Genomic DNA, 16,158 nt, shown 5'->3' on the forward strand with positions numbered 1-16,158 from the left:
GGTTCAGAAAGGTCCTGCTGCAGGCGCCTCTCCGTCAGGATCAGATTCTGGATCAGATTCAGAGGGTTGAAGTAACGCGGGTCTGTGAGCAGCCGTGTATATTCAGCCAACATGTAAACATTAGATCAACGTGCTGGACAGCTGAGGACACACCCACTTCCTGAGGGGGCGTGCTCAGAGGGAAAACAGAGTGTTCTGAGGAAGACTGAAGAAGAGGGGTTTACAGGCAGACCAGAATCTGATTTCAAAGTGTTTTTTTGAGCATAAACTTTAAAGACATGTTTTGGGGACCTCTTAGACCAATATATGTTGATGAAAAAAGCGTGATATGTCAAAGGCGACACAATAAAACATTTGGGTGCACCAAAATTTGTGTTGGTGCACCTAAAAAAAAAAAGTAGAGTGCACCAGTGTAACCAATGTAAAAAGTTAGTCTGGAGCCCTGGAGTAGAAGAAGTTTATTAGTTTATCCCCACCAAAATCCACACAGAAGTTACACATACTGAAAATTACAATAAGAGACCAAATAAAAAAAGGCAATCATCCTCCTTTGAGTCCCCTCTTCCTGAGCCAGTTCTCAAAGGAGTACGTTAGCAGTGTGATTGAGTTTGATTTGATACATAAGAGCTGTTCTCACATGTTTCCCCCCCAACAATATTTAATCAGAGTACAGTTACCTCAGAAAATACCCGTTTCAGAGGAGTAAGGTGCACACAGCAGTAAAGAGAAAATGTATGATTCAATGTGAAAGGGGAATTTGAAGAAGCGATCAGTGCCTTTGGCAATTACCAGACGCATGGCACCTTTTAGTTTCATTAGTACCATAAACCTGAATCCTCCAGACTCTAGAGCTCAATTCGTGGTTGACCTGAGTGTGGCTTAAAGTGCGCCGCGTTGGAGATGTTTGTAGCCGCCCTGATAGCAGATTTCATAGACGTCTCAATCCAAGCATGAGGGAAAGCCGTGTGCTCCCCAGCAAAGTGCACCCTGCCCTCACTCCTGAAGAGCTCTCTAGCATACTCTAAATGCTGATAGGGGGTGAACAGAGCGAAGGCACCCAGGCTGTAAGGATCTGCACTCCACTTTTTCACCTTCACCCCTGTGCACAGAGACCTGACGTGCTTGCCGTGGATCTTTTCCAAATCTCTCAAAACCAGATCTGCCACGACTTCATCTGTTTTACCCAGGAAGAGGAGGGAGTCATCGGCCCAGGTGTAGGAAGCCAGGAGGACTCCGATTTTCTTGTTTGGGAAACCATGGCTGGGGTAGTAGATGAATCGAGAGGGCCCATCTGTGATGCTCTTTCCCCCGTAGATGCCGTCGTCCTCCCAGAACTTCTTGCTGAAGGTGAGGACGACTTTGGTGGAGCTCCCGTAGTGAACCGCCCTAAGAGCATCCATCTTTGGGGTAGATAGAGGTGGATTGAAGTCGATGTAAATGGCTGCCTTGGCTGTTGTAGTCACCAAGACAAAGTCACCAGAAATGTCAGTGAGATCAGACTGGTCGTCTTTCTGGTAGGACACAATCACGCCTTTATCATCCTGGCTGATGTGCTTCACCATGGAGTTTAGGTGAATATCAACATTCTGTAGGACAGGAAGAAAAGCTCTAGGGAGGAGGTCTGTACCACCGGTCACTTCGAAATACCTAAAAAATACAAAACAAAGAACATCTTACATTCTTGCAGAAGCTGTGTCGATGTGAACTGAGTGTCCATTGATGTACGTCGCTAATACAACCCACCAGCCAACCTAACAGCTGATTCAGAGAGCCCCTCTCTACCAAGCGTCTCTGTTAATAAATTCTACATGTGAGGTGAGACACAGGTACACTGTGGGATTTGCTTTACGTATGAAGGTTCGTAGGTTACTTGTTATAGAGTGGGTTCTCAAACTTTTTGGAGCCAGGGACCCTTTACAGGTGAGAAAATTGTCCAAGGACCCCCTCATAATTGTAATACAGATTAAACACATTAGTGATGTGTCATGATGAAAAGCTGCGGCTCTGAGAGGAGAAATCGGATCAAACCATCCAAGCTGAGGCATCTGATTTTTCTCACTGCCAACCTGAGGACATTAATAAAGTTTGCTTCAGTTGGTTCTGGTTCTGTTTGCTTGAGTTTAGTTCTGGTTTGGTTCTGGTTTGGTTCTGGTTCAGTTCTGGTTCTGGTTCTGTTTGCTTGAGTTGATTATGGTTCAGTTCTGGTTTGGTTCTGGTTTGGTTCTGGTTTGGTTCTGGTTTGGTTCTGTTTGGTTCTGGTTCTGTTTGCTTGAGTTTAGTTCTGGTTCCAACCCTAACCCTAACCCTAATCCTTACCCTCACTCTAACTCTAATCCTAACCATAATCACAACCTTAACCCTAACTCTAATCCTAACCCTAACCCTAACCCTAACTCTAATCCTAACCCTAACTCTAACCCTAATCCTAACCCTAACCCTAACCCTAACTCTAATCCTAACCCTAACTCTAACCCTAATCCTAACCCTAACCCTAACCCTAACCCTAACCCTAATCCTAACCCTAACCCTAATCACAACCTTAACCCTAACCCTAATCCTAACCCTAACCCTAACCCTAACCCTAATCCTAACCCTAACCCTAACCCTAACTCTAATCCTAACCCTAACTCTAACCCTAATCCTAACCCTAACCCTAACCCTAACTCTAATCCTAACCCTAACTCTAACCCTAATCCTAACCCTAACCCTAACCCTAACTCTAATCCTAACCCTAACTCTAACCCTAATCCTAACCCTAACCCTAACCCTAACCCTAACCCTAATCCTAACCCTAATCCTAATCCTAACCCTAACCCTAACTCTAATCCTAACCCTAACCCTAACCCTAACCCTAACCCTAATCCTAACCCTAACCCTAACCATAACCCTAACCCTAACCCTAACTCTAATCCTAACCCTAACCATAACCCTAACCCTAACTCTAATCCTAACCCTAACTCTAACCCTAACCCTAATCCTAACCCTAATCACAACCTTAACCCTAACCGTAATCCTAACCCTAACCCTAACCCTAATCCTAACCCTAACCCTAACCCTAACCCTAATCCTAACCCTAACCCTAATCCTAACCCTAACCCTAACCCCGACCCTAACCCTAACCCTAACCCCAACCCCAATCCTAACCCCAACCCCAACCCTAACCCTAATCCTAACCCTAATCACAACCCTAACCCTAACCCTAACCCTAACCCTAACCCTAACCCCAACCCTAACCCTAATCCTAACCCTAATCACAACCCTAACCCTAACCCTAACCCTAACCCTAACCCCACCCTGTGTGTGACTTTCTGTCACTTATCTTTCCCTGAAATGTTTCTGGCTCACTATGATGTTGACACATCGTCTCCCCCAGGTTGTATTTACTTCTAATAATCTTTAAAAACAGAGGACTGCAGAGGAAATGAATATTATTCTCATTTTTATATGTCAATGCTCTGTATAAAAAACTGCTGTCCAATAACAAAAATAAAGAATTTCAAAGAAAATAACTGAATTTAAGTTGCATTCACACTAGATTAAAAATGTGCAATTCATTTTTTAAGAATGGCTTGTTAACTATGGATGTATGTGATTCACTCTGACTAAAAATAAGAAGTTTGACAGCCCTAATTTAAATATTAGATGGTTCTGATCTGTCCTGAAGATGCAGACTGGAGGAGTAGTCAGCTGTCTTTTGTTTAGAGGTGAATTTCAGTTTCCTTCCTCAGACTTGCAGGAAGTCTTTCCAGCCTTTATCATTTTAAAAGTTGATCATGTGTATTTAAGGTCTCACTTGGTGTCATCGTTGATGTCCGACTGGAGATAGACCATCTCACTCAGCGCTGAGTACATGAGACTCTGCTCATTAAGAAGGTCTGCAATCATCCTTATGGCTTCGCTGCTCAAATCTCCCTCTTCTTCCAGGTACTCCTGTGGATCCAAAAAGTCATGCCGTCAGAATGACAAAGAAGAAAGCTTCAAGTTCTAATATTTATCACCGGACTCCATGTTTAATTCACACTGCAGGAATTGTAGTTATCAAAGTTTGTGTCAGTTCAAATTTGCAAAACAAACAAGCTGATTTTACCTTCACAGAATATTTATCAAATCTTTTCAGTGCAGCTATGCAACCATATTTCCTCACATAGTCTTCCACCTGAGGAAAGAAAAGAGAGAAGTCACTCACATGGATGGACAGAGGTATTTCAACAAGAAGGCTTTTTTCTCAAGTTTAAAACTTGATAAGCAGATTCAGCTGTTTATCAAGTACATATCATGTTGTGAATAGGGTTGCACCAGCTGGGCGTAAGTTCAAACGTAGCCTAGTTTACTCTCTACTAACACTTTGGGCGATGCACCAGCTGAGATAGTTCCAAAGTTAGCTTAAGTTACATCTGAAATTTAACACCTCGCTCTGAGTAAGGTCCAGTGGTCATGGCGCTCTGTTTCCCAAGACGGGATCAACAACACGCTCTCTGTGTTATATAACATGTTAAATAATACTCTGATCTTATCTGGCACAAGCAGAGATAATTACCAAACGTACCATATGTTGTTGTTCATGATTTCACCACTAGATGTCACTGTTGTTATTTTACGCTATAGATTACTTATCACATGCTTTGTCATATTTCACCTTTATGTTGCTGTTTGTCGATTAACGGGAGTCAGGGCAGGTAGGATGAGCCGTTAGCTTGTTTAGAGGCAATGTGGCTAACGGGAGTTAGCACTTAAAGAAACACCACATCAAGAACCTTACGTCTCGGTGGTTAAACTAAGCGGTGACACAACTTAAAGCTGGGGTTGGTGTTCAGACTTAGATCCACTTTTTGTTATACTGGTTAAAATCAATCAATCAATCAATCAAGCTTTATTTATAAAGCACCTTTCATACAAATCAAATGCAACCCAAAGTGCTTTACAGTGATTGAAAACAAGAAAGAAGCAGAAATGAAACAATGGCAAGACATATTAAGATAATAATAATAATAATAACAATAATAATAATAATAATAATAATAATGATAACACTAAAACTAATAAGAATACAAATTAAAAATAAGAACAACATAAAATAAAATGAAATAGAGACCAATGCACACCAAAATAAAATATATGTAATTAAAATAAGTTAAAGCATCAAAATTAAGAAATAAAAATAGTTAAAATAAATAGATTTAAAAGGTAAGGATAAGAGTTGAAAAATAAACTAAGGCTAAAAATATCAATAAAACTGAGTAGATAAATAAAATTAAATAAATGAATGAATAAATACATAAAAATAGAATAAGATAACAGTTAAAATTACTAAAATAATAAAGCAACATTTAAATCAATATTACAGTAAAAGGTAAGTAATAAAATTGTTAAACCCTACGTAAAAGCCAGACTGAATAAATATGTTTTTAGTTTACGTTTAAAAGTCTCAATATCTCTGTCAGTGCCTTTCAGATCCTCCGGCAGGCTGTTCCATAGTTTGGGTGGAGTGGCTAAAAGTAGCGTCCCCAAATGTTTTAGTTCTGCTCTTAGGAACAGCTAAAAGAGAGGAGCCGGAGGATCTGAGAGATGCTTTAGCTTTAAAGCTAGGGTTGGTAGTCACAGAAAACTAGCATGAACATGAATGTAGCATTTCCTCAGGACTCCGTCTAAGTGCATCTCAATGAGCCCCAGGTGGGGGTAGAGGTAGAAACTGAGGCAGACTTTAGCCTAGAGGAGGCTGAAGAGGCAAGAGAGTCTCCTCTTCCCAAGAGGCTGAGCATGACCCTGATAACTTGCCATGAGGGAACAACCTCAATCCAGATCTTTGCTGAGCTGCACCGTGATGGTACATTATCTCCAGTGCAATGTGGGGAAGTGGAGCCACCCTTATGCCCTTCCCTCTATCACTGTTGAACTAGAGTCTCCTGCTGAGCCTCCTCTACCAACTGACACAGATGTCTGCCAAGCTCAAGTCTCCTCTGTTCAGTCAGAGAAGCAAGAAGAACAAAAGCCTTCTCCTGAGGAAAGAGAAGCAAGTGGCCCGAGGCCCGAGGTGGAGCGAGAGGGGCAGTCAGTAGAGTCAGGGGAAGCAGATGAAGGGGACGGGGAGTGAACGCTGGGGGAATGTACGCTCTACAGGAGGCGGGCAGAACGGCAGGACAGGATCTGATTGGTTTAAAATTTTGGCTCCCAAAAACGGTGATTGGTTGGTGTTATCCCAGGTTTACTCCGGCTGTAGATAGCAGCTTCTTTAACCTCTTTTTTAAGAATGCATTATGTATTGATTACCATCAGGACATAAAGATCATTTGCAGTATTTGCATTTACTAACTAGTCAATTTAACGTACGGTTTAGTGACGACTTTACACCCTAACTTAGGACACAACTCATGCAGAGCTGGTGCAAGAGGCCATGAATGGCATTAGTACCATGTTTATTATCTAATGACTCATTTCATATTTTTTCAATTCCAACATACCTTCCTCAAAGCGTGAGTTAGCAGGTCGTCAGCTGATTTCCCACTCTCATTTGCCCACACCTTGTACCCCAGGATGTCTGGGTTCTCTTTCACTTCTTTGTTCTTCGCAAGCACCCCGTTAACCAGGTAAAAGGTGTCATTGTCATCCATGATGAATTTATTTAGCTCAACACCCAGCTGCTCGGCAAACAACTGGATGATGCTGTTGAGAGAGGAAGTGATTGTTGCATTAAACCTATGACTGCATGGAGTCATTATTTACTGTAGACATAAAGGCAAGATTCCCAGAGTTAAAACATGTAGATTCTGTATTCCAATCTTAAATCTTAAATCAAACAAGACAGTGGAAGTTTGCACAAGACGTGGTCTTTACACGTATATGGAAGGAGGTTGACTTTGACTGCACATGTTTGGAATGATGTACTTTACTTGAATATTATGATAAGCTTACTGCTGATTATTTGGAATCCGCATGGCTCCATATTCGATATACCAGTCCTCTTTATCATCGCGGTATGTCTCCACTCGTCCTCCAACCCGATTACTGGCCTCCAAAATGGTAACCTTAAAGAAAGGTAAATCATTTCATAATTCAAATTTTGTATAATGTAAGGAACTCTGGGTATATTGTTTGAGCATGACACACTGGTCTTGCTGGTTCTTGTAGTCTTCTATCTTTGCTTTTAAAAGTTAAGATCACCCATAACTTGGTTTTCATCCAACAAAAGTGCAGCTGACAAAAGGATGTTTCTGATCCAGTAGGGACTGAATTTCCATCCAGGAGAAGTAACACACCTTCAGAATGTTAAATTGATGGGGCAAAGGGGAAGTTATTGAGTTGAAGGAGGGCTCTGGGGCCCGTATCCCTTTTGAGGCTGATGTTCGATCTTGGATGGAAGTGAACTTTCTCTCCATGAACAAAAATAAAACAGATTATTTATTGGATGGCTCTGATAGCGCCATTGGCACCCTTAAGTCTTACTGTCACCCTTTTGAAAGGAACCTTGGAGTTATTTTGGACAGTGACTTTAAGTTTGACAAGCAGATCAGCTCTATTGTTAAAACAAGCTTCTTTCAGTTCAGACTGTTAGCAGAAGTGAAGCCTTATCCTCCCAGAAATGATTTAGAGAGAGTGATTCACACCTTCGTTACTTCACGCTTAGATTACTGTAACTCTTTGTTTGTTGGTCGACCGCCTGCTGACTGGAAAGAAACGGCGTGATCACATCAGTCCTGTCCTTGCGTCTTTGCACTGGTTGCCTGTGAACTTTAGGATCCAGTTCAAGGTCTTATTTAATTGTTTTGAAGTGTTTAAATGGTCTGGCACCGTCTTATTTATCAGATCTTGTACAGCCTCACAGAACTTCCAGAGCACTTAGGTCATCAAACCAGCTGCTCCTGGCAGGACCTCGGTCCAGACTCTCTACTCCTGGGGACAGAGCCTTCTCAGTGGCGGCCCCAAAGCTGTGGAACAGCCTACCTCTCCAGGTTAGAGCTGCACAGTCTGTGGATCACTTTAAAACACGACTGAAAACACATCTTTGCTCCTTTCAGTCCCAGCTAAACAAGAATCCTTGGCTTCTTATTTCTCTACTCGTTTTATTTCCTAAATTGAGCTCTTACTATTATTTTATTGTTTTAATTTATTGTTATATTGTGTATGATTATATTGTATTTTAATAACTGTATAGCACTTTGGTCAACTGAGGTTGTTTTAAATGTGCTTTATAAATACAGCTTGACTTGACTTGAGGCTCTTCATCACTCCGCCTGCCTTTGCTCTGATAAAGCTCTAATAGATTAAAGCACATAACCCTGTTTCCTGTACCTTGTGTCCTGCATCTCCCAGCAGCTTTGCAGCAGTCAGTCCTGCAATGCCAGCTCCGACAATTACAACATGATTAGGATTATCGGTGGGTGGAAGGCCATCCTCCACAGTCTGCAGCAGCACGTCGTAGTCAGTGTCTTCCAGACAATCAGACAACTCTTTCTTTACGTCACCTCCAGTAGCACGGCTGGGGAGCAGTGTGAGCAGCAGCACACCGACAGCAACTGAAAATATACACACAAACAAGCACAAAGCAGCCCAGGAGATAGGAGATATGACACACTTATCTGTACTTGACCCTGTTAGGTTAAGTTTATCCTGCTCTGAAAAAGTCTATGAGGTCCAAAGACAGGGAGGAGGATTCCCTGAAACACAAATATATTCCCGTAATGTCAAACGAACTTTGACCTCTCCTCATGTGCGTGCTAACAAAGCAGAACAAGAACTTGTGTCAGTGCATCTTAAATGTTGAGGGTGTGAATTAAGGAAGTGATGACTGAAATCTGAACTTTTGGCACAAGTGATACTTTCATGAAAGGACTCTGCTTCATTCATAGACATCTCAATGCACAGTGGTAGACATGCAAGATGTCTAAAAGTAGCAGCAGATGAATAGAGGAAGTAGTGGTTGCTTTTAGATTTTAAACAACATGCCAGCAGCTGTTTTAGTGTCTTAATAGCTTCACCTTGAACTGCTTTAACAACAGGGGCCGACCACATAATGTTACCCACGAAGGACACTCCCCCCCCACCTTCACGGTGGCCTGAGAGAAGACTACTGTTACAAGCTGCTAAATCAAGAGAATCACAGCTTCTTCTTTTGAAAAGTACACACACATACAAAAAAGATAGAACAAATAAAAACTAATGAAAGAAAGAGAAATCAAGAGAATCACAGATGGAAAAAAAACAATGACTGTGAATGGTTTTTGGAAAAGTTTGAAAAAAAAAATTAAAAAAAAAAAATTGACCAAAATTTTAAAACAATTTTTTGGGAAAAAAAATCTTTGAAAAAAAAGTTTGAAATTTTTTTTTGAAAAAAATATTTGAAAAGAAATTTGAAAAAACTTTTGAAAAAAAAAATGATTTTTTTTTTTTTTGGAAAAAAAAAATTTGAAAAATTTTTTTTGAAAAAATTTGAAAAAAAAATTTGAACAATTTTTTTTTTTTTTTTTAAAAATTGAAATTAAAACAGAAAAAAATTTGACAACAAAAAGTGAAAATTTTGTGCCTGTGGTTAAAAACATGGAAAAAGCAATGAATCAACACAAACACTGACACGTTCAGCTGAAAATCTCCAGTTTACAGGGTCACTTTTACAACCGGAACACCGGGAAGAGAGACGCATTCACGGTGGGCTGAGAGAAGACTACAAGCTGCTAAATCAAGAGAATCCCAGCTTCTTCTTTTGAAAAGTACACACATACAAAAAAGAACGAACAAATAAAAACTAATGAAAGAAAGAATGACTGTGAAAGGTTTTTGGAAAAATTTGAAAAAAAAAAATTTGACAAAAATTTTGAAAAAATACATTTTGAAAGAAAAATATTTGAATAAAAAATGTTTTTAAAAATTAAAAAAAAAAAGTTTAAAAAAAAAATTTGAAAAAAAATTGACAAAAAAAAAATTAAAAGAAAAAAGAAAAAAAAGAAACAAAATTTGACAAAAAATATTTGACAACATTTTTCTTTTTTTTTTTTACAAAAAAGTTGACCCTGTTGAAAAAATACATTTTCCTTAAACTTGAAATTGTGCAGAAAAACAAGAAAAAAAGTGCAAATTTTGTGCCTGTGTAAAAACACTAAGGATAATCTACCAATCAGACACGGTCAAAACTGCAGGCCCCGCCCCCTGAAAGCACCTTTGAAAAGTACTACCCCCAAGCAGGGGCTATTTAAGGGGGGAGATTATCTACCCCTCAGGGGTAAAGTTCCTCTGATTGAAAAACGCCTTAAGGTCTAGATTTCTTTTTATTTCATAAAACTGTGTCCCATCCTCTTTCACTTTAAGCAGACCTTTTATTGTGTGTAAGTAAATATATCTAAGGTTTACAACTAAACCATCAGTGACAACAGTATTAAGTAAGGAGCTCTGAAGGCGACCAGTAGGAGTAGAAGAAGTTTATTAGTTTCTCTCCACCAAAATCCACACAGAAGTTACACATACTGAAAATTACAATAAAAGACCAAATTAAAAAAGGCAATCCTCCTCCTTTGAGTCCTTTCCCTCAACAATTTCTGACAGGAATATGTTAGCAGTGTGATTGAGTTTGATTTGAGACATAACAAGAGATGTTCTCACATGTTTCCCCCCCAACAATATTTAATCAGAGTACAGTTACCTCAGAAAATACCCGTTTCAGAGGAGTAAGGTGCACACAGCAGTACAGAGAAAATGTATGATTCAATGTGAAAGGGGAATTTGAAGAAGCGATCAGTGCCTTTGGCAATTACCAGACACATGGCACCTTTTGGTTTCATCAGTACCATAAACCTGAATCCACCAGACTCTAGAGCTCAATTTGTATTCGACTTGAGAGTAAATTCAAGAGCGCCGCGTTGGAGATGTTTGTAGCCGCCCTGATAGCAGATTTCATAGACGTCTCCATCCAAGGATGAGGGAGGGCTGTGTGTTCCCCAGCAAAGTGCACCCTGCCCTCACTCCTGAAGAGCTCTCTAGAGTACTCTAAATGCTGATAGTCTGTTTTTAATGCAGTGACTTCCACTACAGAGTCATGTCTGTTTTTAATGCAGTGACTTCCACTACAGAGTCATGTCTGTTTTTAATGCAGTGACTTCCACTACAGAGTCATGTCTGATTATAATGCAGTGACATCCACTACAGAGTCATGTCTGTTTTTAATGCAGTGACTTCCACTACAGAGTCATGTCTGATTATAATGCAGTGACATCCACTACAGAGTCATGTCTGTTTTTAATGCAGTGACTTCCACTACAGTCATGTCTGATTATAATGCAGTGACTTCCACTACAGAGTCATGTCAGTTTTTAATGCAGTGACTTCCACTACAGAGTCATGTCTGATTATAATGCAGTGACTTCCACTACAGTCATGTCTATTTATAATGCAGTGACATCCACTACAGAGTCATGTCTGTTTTTAATGCAGTGACTTCCACTACAGAGTCATGTCTGATTATAATGCAGTGACTTCCACTACAGAGTCATGTCTGTTTAGAATGCAGTGACTTCCACTACAGAGTCATGTCTGTTTTTAATGCAGTGATTTCCACTACAGAGTCATGTCTGATTATAATGCAGTGACTTCCACTACAGAGTCATGTCTGTTTAGAATGCAGTGACTTCCACTACAGAGTCATGTCTTTTTAGAATGCAGTGACTTCCACTACAGAGTCATGTCTTTTTAGAATGCAGTGATATAATTTAGAATTAAAAGTCACAACCACTTTTTGAAGTTGTGACCCATAGGCACATAACCCTGTTTCCTGTACCTCTTGTCCTTCATCTCCCAGCAGCTTTGCAGCAGTCAGTCCTGCAATACCAGCTCCGACAATTACAACATGATTAGAATAAAGGGTCTGTGGAAGGCCATCCTTCACTGTCTGCAGCAGCGCGTCGTAGTCAGTGTCTTTTAGACAATCAGACAGGTCTGTACCTAGGTCATCTTGGGTAGCACAGCTGGGGAGCAGTGTAATCAGCAGCACACTGACAGCAACTGAAAACATACACACAAACAAGCACTTTGAACAAAGTGTTTTTGAAATACTTAACAGGGTTAGGCTTAGTGTTACACAAAGTTCATCCTGTTAAAGTCTATGAGGTCCAACACAGGAAAAGGGTTTCTTCAGTCAGGATGTCTTGAAACACTGTGTCAAATATTTTCCTGTAGTCGTCAGGAGTTGCTTTATTTTCTTTGTTGTATCCTGTCTTTTATTTTGTAGTTATTGCTCCCTGTGTTTCTGGTTTAATTGTACTTGCTGTGTTTTCCCTCCTTTTTGATTGTCTTCACCTGTGCCTTGTTGTCTTTACCTGTGCCTTGGTGTCTTCACCTGTGCCTTGGTGTCTTCACCTGTGCCTTGGTGTCTTCACCTGTGCCTTGTTGTCTTCAGCTGTGCCTTGTTGTCTTGACCTGTGCCTTGTTGTCTTTACCTGTGCCTTGTTGTCTTCACCTGTGCCTTGGTGTCTTCACCTGTGCCTTGTTGTCTTCAGCTGTGCCTTGTTGTCTTCAGCTGTGCCTTGTTGTCTTCACCTGTGCCTTGTTGTATTTACCTGTGCCTTGTTGTCTTCACCTGTGCCTTGTTGTATTTACCTGTGCCTTGTTGTCTTCACCTGTGCCTTGGTGTCTTTACCTGTGCCTTGGTGTCTTCACCTGTGCCTTGTTGTATTTACCTGTGCCTTGGTGTCTTCACCTGTGCCTTGGTGTCTTCACCTGTGCCTTGTTGTCTTCAGCTGTGCCTTGTTGTCTTGACCTGTGCCTTGTTGTATTTACCTGTGCCTTGTTGTATTTACCTGTGCCTTGTTGTCTTCACCTGTGCCTTGTTGTATTTACCTGTGCCTTGGTGTCTTCACCTGTGCCTTGGTGTCTTCACCTGTGCCTTGTTGTCTTCAGCTGTGCCTTGTTGTCTTGACCTGTGCCTTGTTGTATTTACCTGTGCCTTGTTGTATTTACCTGTGCCTTGTTGTCTTCACCTGTGCCTTGTTGTCTTCACCTGTGCCTTGTTGTCTTTACCTGTGCCTTGTTGTCTTCACCTGTGCCTTGTTGTATTTACCTGTGCCTTGCTGTCTTCACCTGTGCCTTGTTGTATTTACCTGTGCCTTGTTGTATTTACCTGTGCCTTGCTGTCTTCACCTGTGCCTTGTTGTATTTACCTGTGCCTTGTTGTCTTCACCTGTGCCTTGTTGTCTTCACCTGTGCCTTGTTGTCTTTACCTGTGCCTTGTTGTCTTCACCTGTGCCTTGTTGTATTTACCTGTGCCTTGTTGTATTTACCTGTGCCTTGTTGTATTTACCTGTGCCTTGCTGTCTTCACCTGTGCCTTGTTGTATTTACCTGTGCCTTGTTGTATTTACCTGTGCCTTGGTGTCTTCACCTGTGCCTTGTTGTATTTACCTGTGCCTTGTTGTCTTCACCTGTGCCTTGTTGTATTTACCTGTGCCTTGTTGTCTTCACCTGTGCCTTGCTGTCTTCACCTGTGCCTTGTTGTATTTACCTGTGCCTTGTTGTATTTACCTGTGCCTTGCTGTCTTCACCTGTGCCTTGTTGTCTTCACCTGTGCCTTGTTGTATTTACCTGTGCCTTGGTGTCTTCACCTGTGCCTTGTTGTATTTACCTGTGCCTTGTTGTATTTACCTGTGCCTTGTTGTCTTCACCTGTGCCTTGGTGTCTTCACCTGTGCCTTGTTGTCTTCACCTGTGCCTTGTTGTCTTTTCCTCTGCCTAGTTACCCAGTGTGTGTGTGTCTGTGCGTGTGTGTGTGTGTATAATCTCTGTGTTTCCTCCTTTGTGTGTCGGGTCATTGTGTTATCTTGTGTTGTGTTCCCTGTGCTGTTACCTTCTCCTGCGCCCCGTAATACCTTTGTGTTTTTTTTTGCAGACTTTCCTCTTTTAGGGCACTTTTACTGAAGTACATTTTTTGGTAATCTAAACCTTTTATTTCCATTCTGCACATTAATCCATCGTGACAGTAATGTCAAATAAACTTTGACCTCTCCTCATGTTGTCATTTATTCATGAGATTTAAACTATGAGTGCAGATTGTGTGCTAAAAAAAAACAGAACAAGAACTTTTGTCAGTGCATCTAAGGTGCTGAGAGGGTGTGAGTTAAGGAAGTGATGACTGATATCTGAACTTTTGGCTCAAGTGCTACTTTCATTATAAGACTTTCTTGTCATTGCACAAGGAATACAAAGGAGTTCTGTGCAATACTTCTTGCATGCATGTTACAAAAAAACAGACTTCATAGTGATTGTGTAGAAAATACTCACAGTGTGTCCACTTTGCCTGGTACAGATCCATCTCTGTCCTAAGGTGTTGGAGAGGGAGAGGAGGATTAATGTTTTCGTTGACGTGTCATGGACACTGCTGGAGCTGCCTGCTCCTCCTAGCCCCCACCCTCCTGCTGTCACACACAGTTACCAGCTTGCTCTTTCAGTCACACACCTGTTTGAATCACTACTCAGTATTTAAAACAGTTAGTTCAGATGTTCTTTGCCAGATCCTTGTTTGTGCTCCTGCCTGCTTCATATCCAGCTTGTTGTGATGTGATGCCTTCTTGGATTTTTGACCTCTGCCTGGTTGGACTGCTTTATTTGGTTTAGGACTCTGCTTTGCCAGCCGACTCATTAAAATGACTGTTTTTATTAATCCTGCTTTGGCCAAATTATTCTGCACATGGGTCTCATCTGAACTGTGACATGTTTTAAATCTGTAAAGTCCTGACTTCTCTGTCTTAAACAGCTGTAACTTGATTATCACAGGTATCAAACAAACATTGCATTCAGTAAGGCAGGTTAAAACAAAACACAATTAAATAATGCAATACCTGATTTGACAAATTCCCAGAAAAGGAACACAACAGTGACGATCTGCAAGCTTTCATAAAATGCACAATATTTTACATATCCTGTAAATTACTTGGATGTGCAAGATATAATGTGTATTCTTATTAAAAGTGAAGTTTTCATGATAGTTCTTAAGCATTTAAACAGTCTTACCCTCTGAGGAGCTGATTTGCAGAATCTGCTTTCAAAGTATCTTGAGTTGAAGTTTTGGTGTCTTCTCAGTCAGACTGACTTCACTGTGGACATGTCAGGAGTTTTTATACTAAGATTTCCTCACACCATCTATTGCTCACAAACGCTACAGAAAATCAGATCAAATCAGTGACATGTCTTGACTTATGAAATCTGTCAAACACTATCATTAGGTGTGTTCACCTTCCATGGGAAGAGTGCCAAAATAAATAAGGATTTCAGCAATGACGGAAATACTGATTCCATTCCTTGTAGGGATTTTTGGAACCTCGTGCTTGCCAACGCATTTTTCCAACTAAAGGTGTGTCGCCTGCATCAGTTCTGCTCTGCAAAAAGTGCAACACTTTCCCACCATTCAGTAGTTTTGGTTATAGGCTTCAGGTGAACTGCCTGAAGAAGAAGAAGAAGAAGAAGAAGAAGAAGAAGAAGAAGAAGAAGAAGAAGAAGTACTTTATTAATCCCGGGGGGGGGGGGGGGGGGGGGGAATTCATTTTTCCACTTCATTTTTTTGGTCATGCTACAAGCATAGTTTGGTGTATCTACAATTTTATGCACACACATGCAGTGGACATGCACTTAGGGAGAGATGTCAGAGTGAGGATGCTGCCATCAACCAGCGCACCCTGAGCAGTTGGGGGTTCGGTGCCTTGCTCAAGGGCACCTTGGCAGTGCCCAGACAAGTGAACTAGTCCCTCTCCAGCCACCAGTCCACGTGCCAAACTTCATCCATGCTGGGACTCGAACCGGTGACTCTCCGGTTGCCAAGCCTAAGTCAATTTGTGCTGATGAGGAATAGTTCACAGATCTTTGCAAAACAAGGAACAGTTGTATGAAATATCTCTTGATTCATTTAAGTACCTCTGAGAAGTCCCAGCATCAGCTCACACCTGCCTATAGAATGACTGAGTTGACTCAAATGGCAGGAATCACATCTTCACTTGCTGATGAGTATGCTTGCAGGTGTGTCTGCAGATATTTTTGTGCATATTTGGACTTATGAGCAACTGAAATAGGTGTTGAATTTCACAATATGCCGTGAACAATGACCAATACTTTCAACCGTAAAACGTTATCTGTTAAATGTTGTCATAATGATTGCATGTACTAAAAAAAAGACCCTGAGGAGACAGTGATGTTAT

At 41.0% G+C, this 16,158-nt stretch overlaps 1 protein-coding gene across 1 annotated transcript; it reads right to left on the reverse strand.

The window, feature by feature from the left end:
- Positions 1–441: 441 nt before the first annotated feature.
- On the reverse strand, positions 442–15,141 carry LOC117807435 (L-amino-acid oxidase-like). Its single transcript, XM_034676743.1, has 9 exons — positions 14,981–15,141; positions 14,252–14,289; positions 8,287–8,510; positions 6,910–7,022; positions 6,459–6,660; positions 4,088–4,156; positions 3,794–3,930; positions 803–1,647; positions 442–772 (listed from the first exon to the last, which is right to left on the reverse strand). The coding sequence occupies exons 2-8, from the start codon at positions 14,280–14,282 to the stop codon at positions 846–848; spliced, it is 1,578 nt and encodes a 525-aa protein (XP_034532634.1). The 5' UTR covers positions 14,283–14,289; positions 14,981–15,141; the 3' UTR covers positions 442–772; positions 803–845.
- Between the last annotated feature and the right edge of the window lie 1,017 nt (positions 15,142–16,158).

The sequence above is a fragment of the Notolabrus celidotus genome, chromosome 23, assembly GCF_009762535.1.
Source record: "Notolabrus celidotus isolate fNotCel1 chromosome 23, fNotCel1.pri, whole genome shotgun sequence".
NCBI lineage: Eukaryota > Metazoa > Chordata > Actinopteri > Labriformes > Labridae > Notolabrus > Notolabrus celidotus.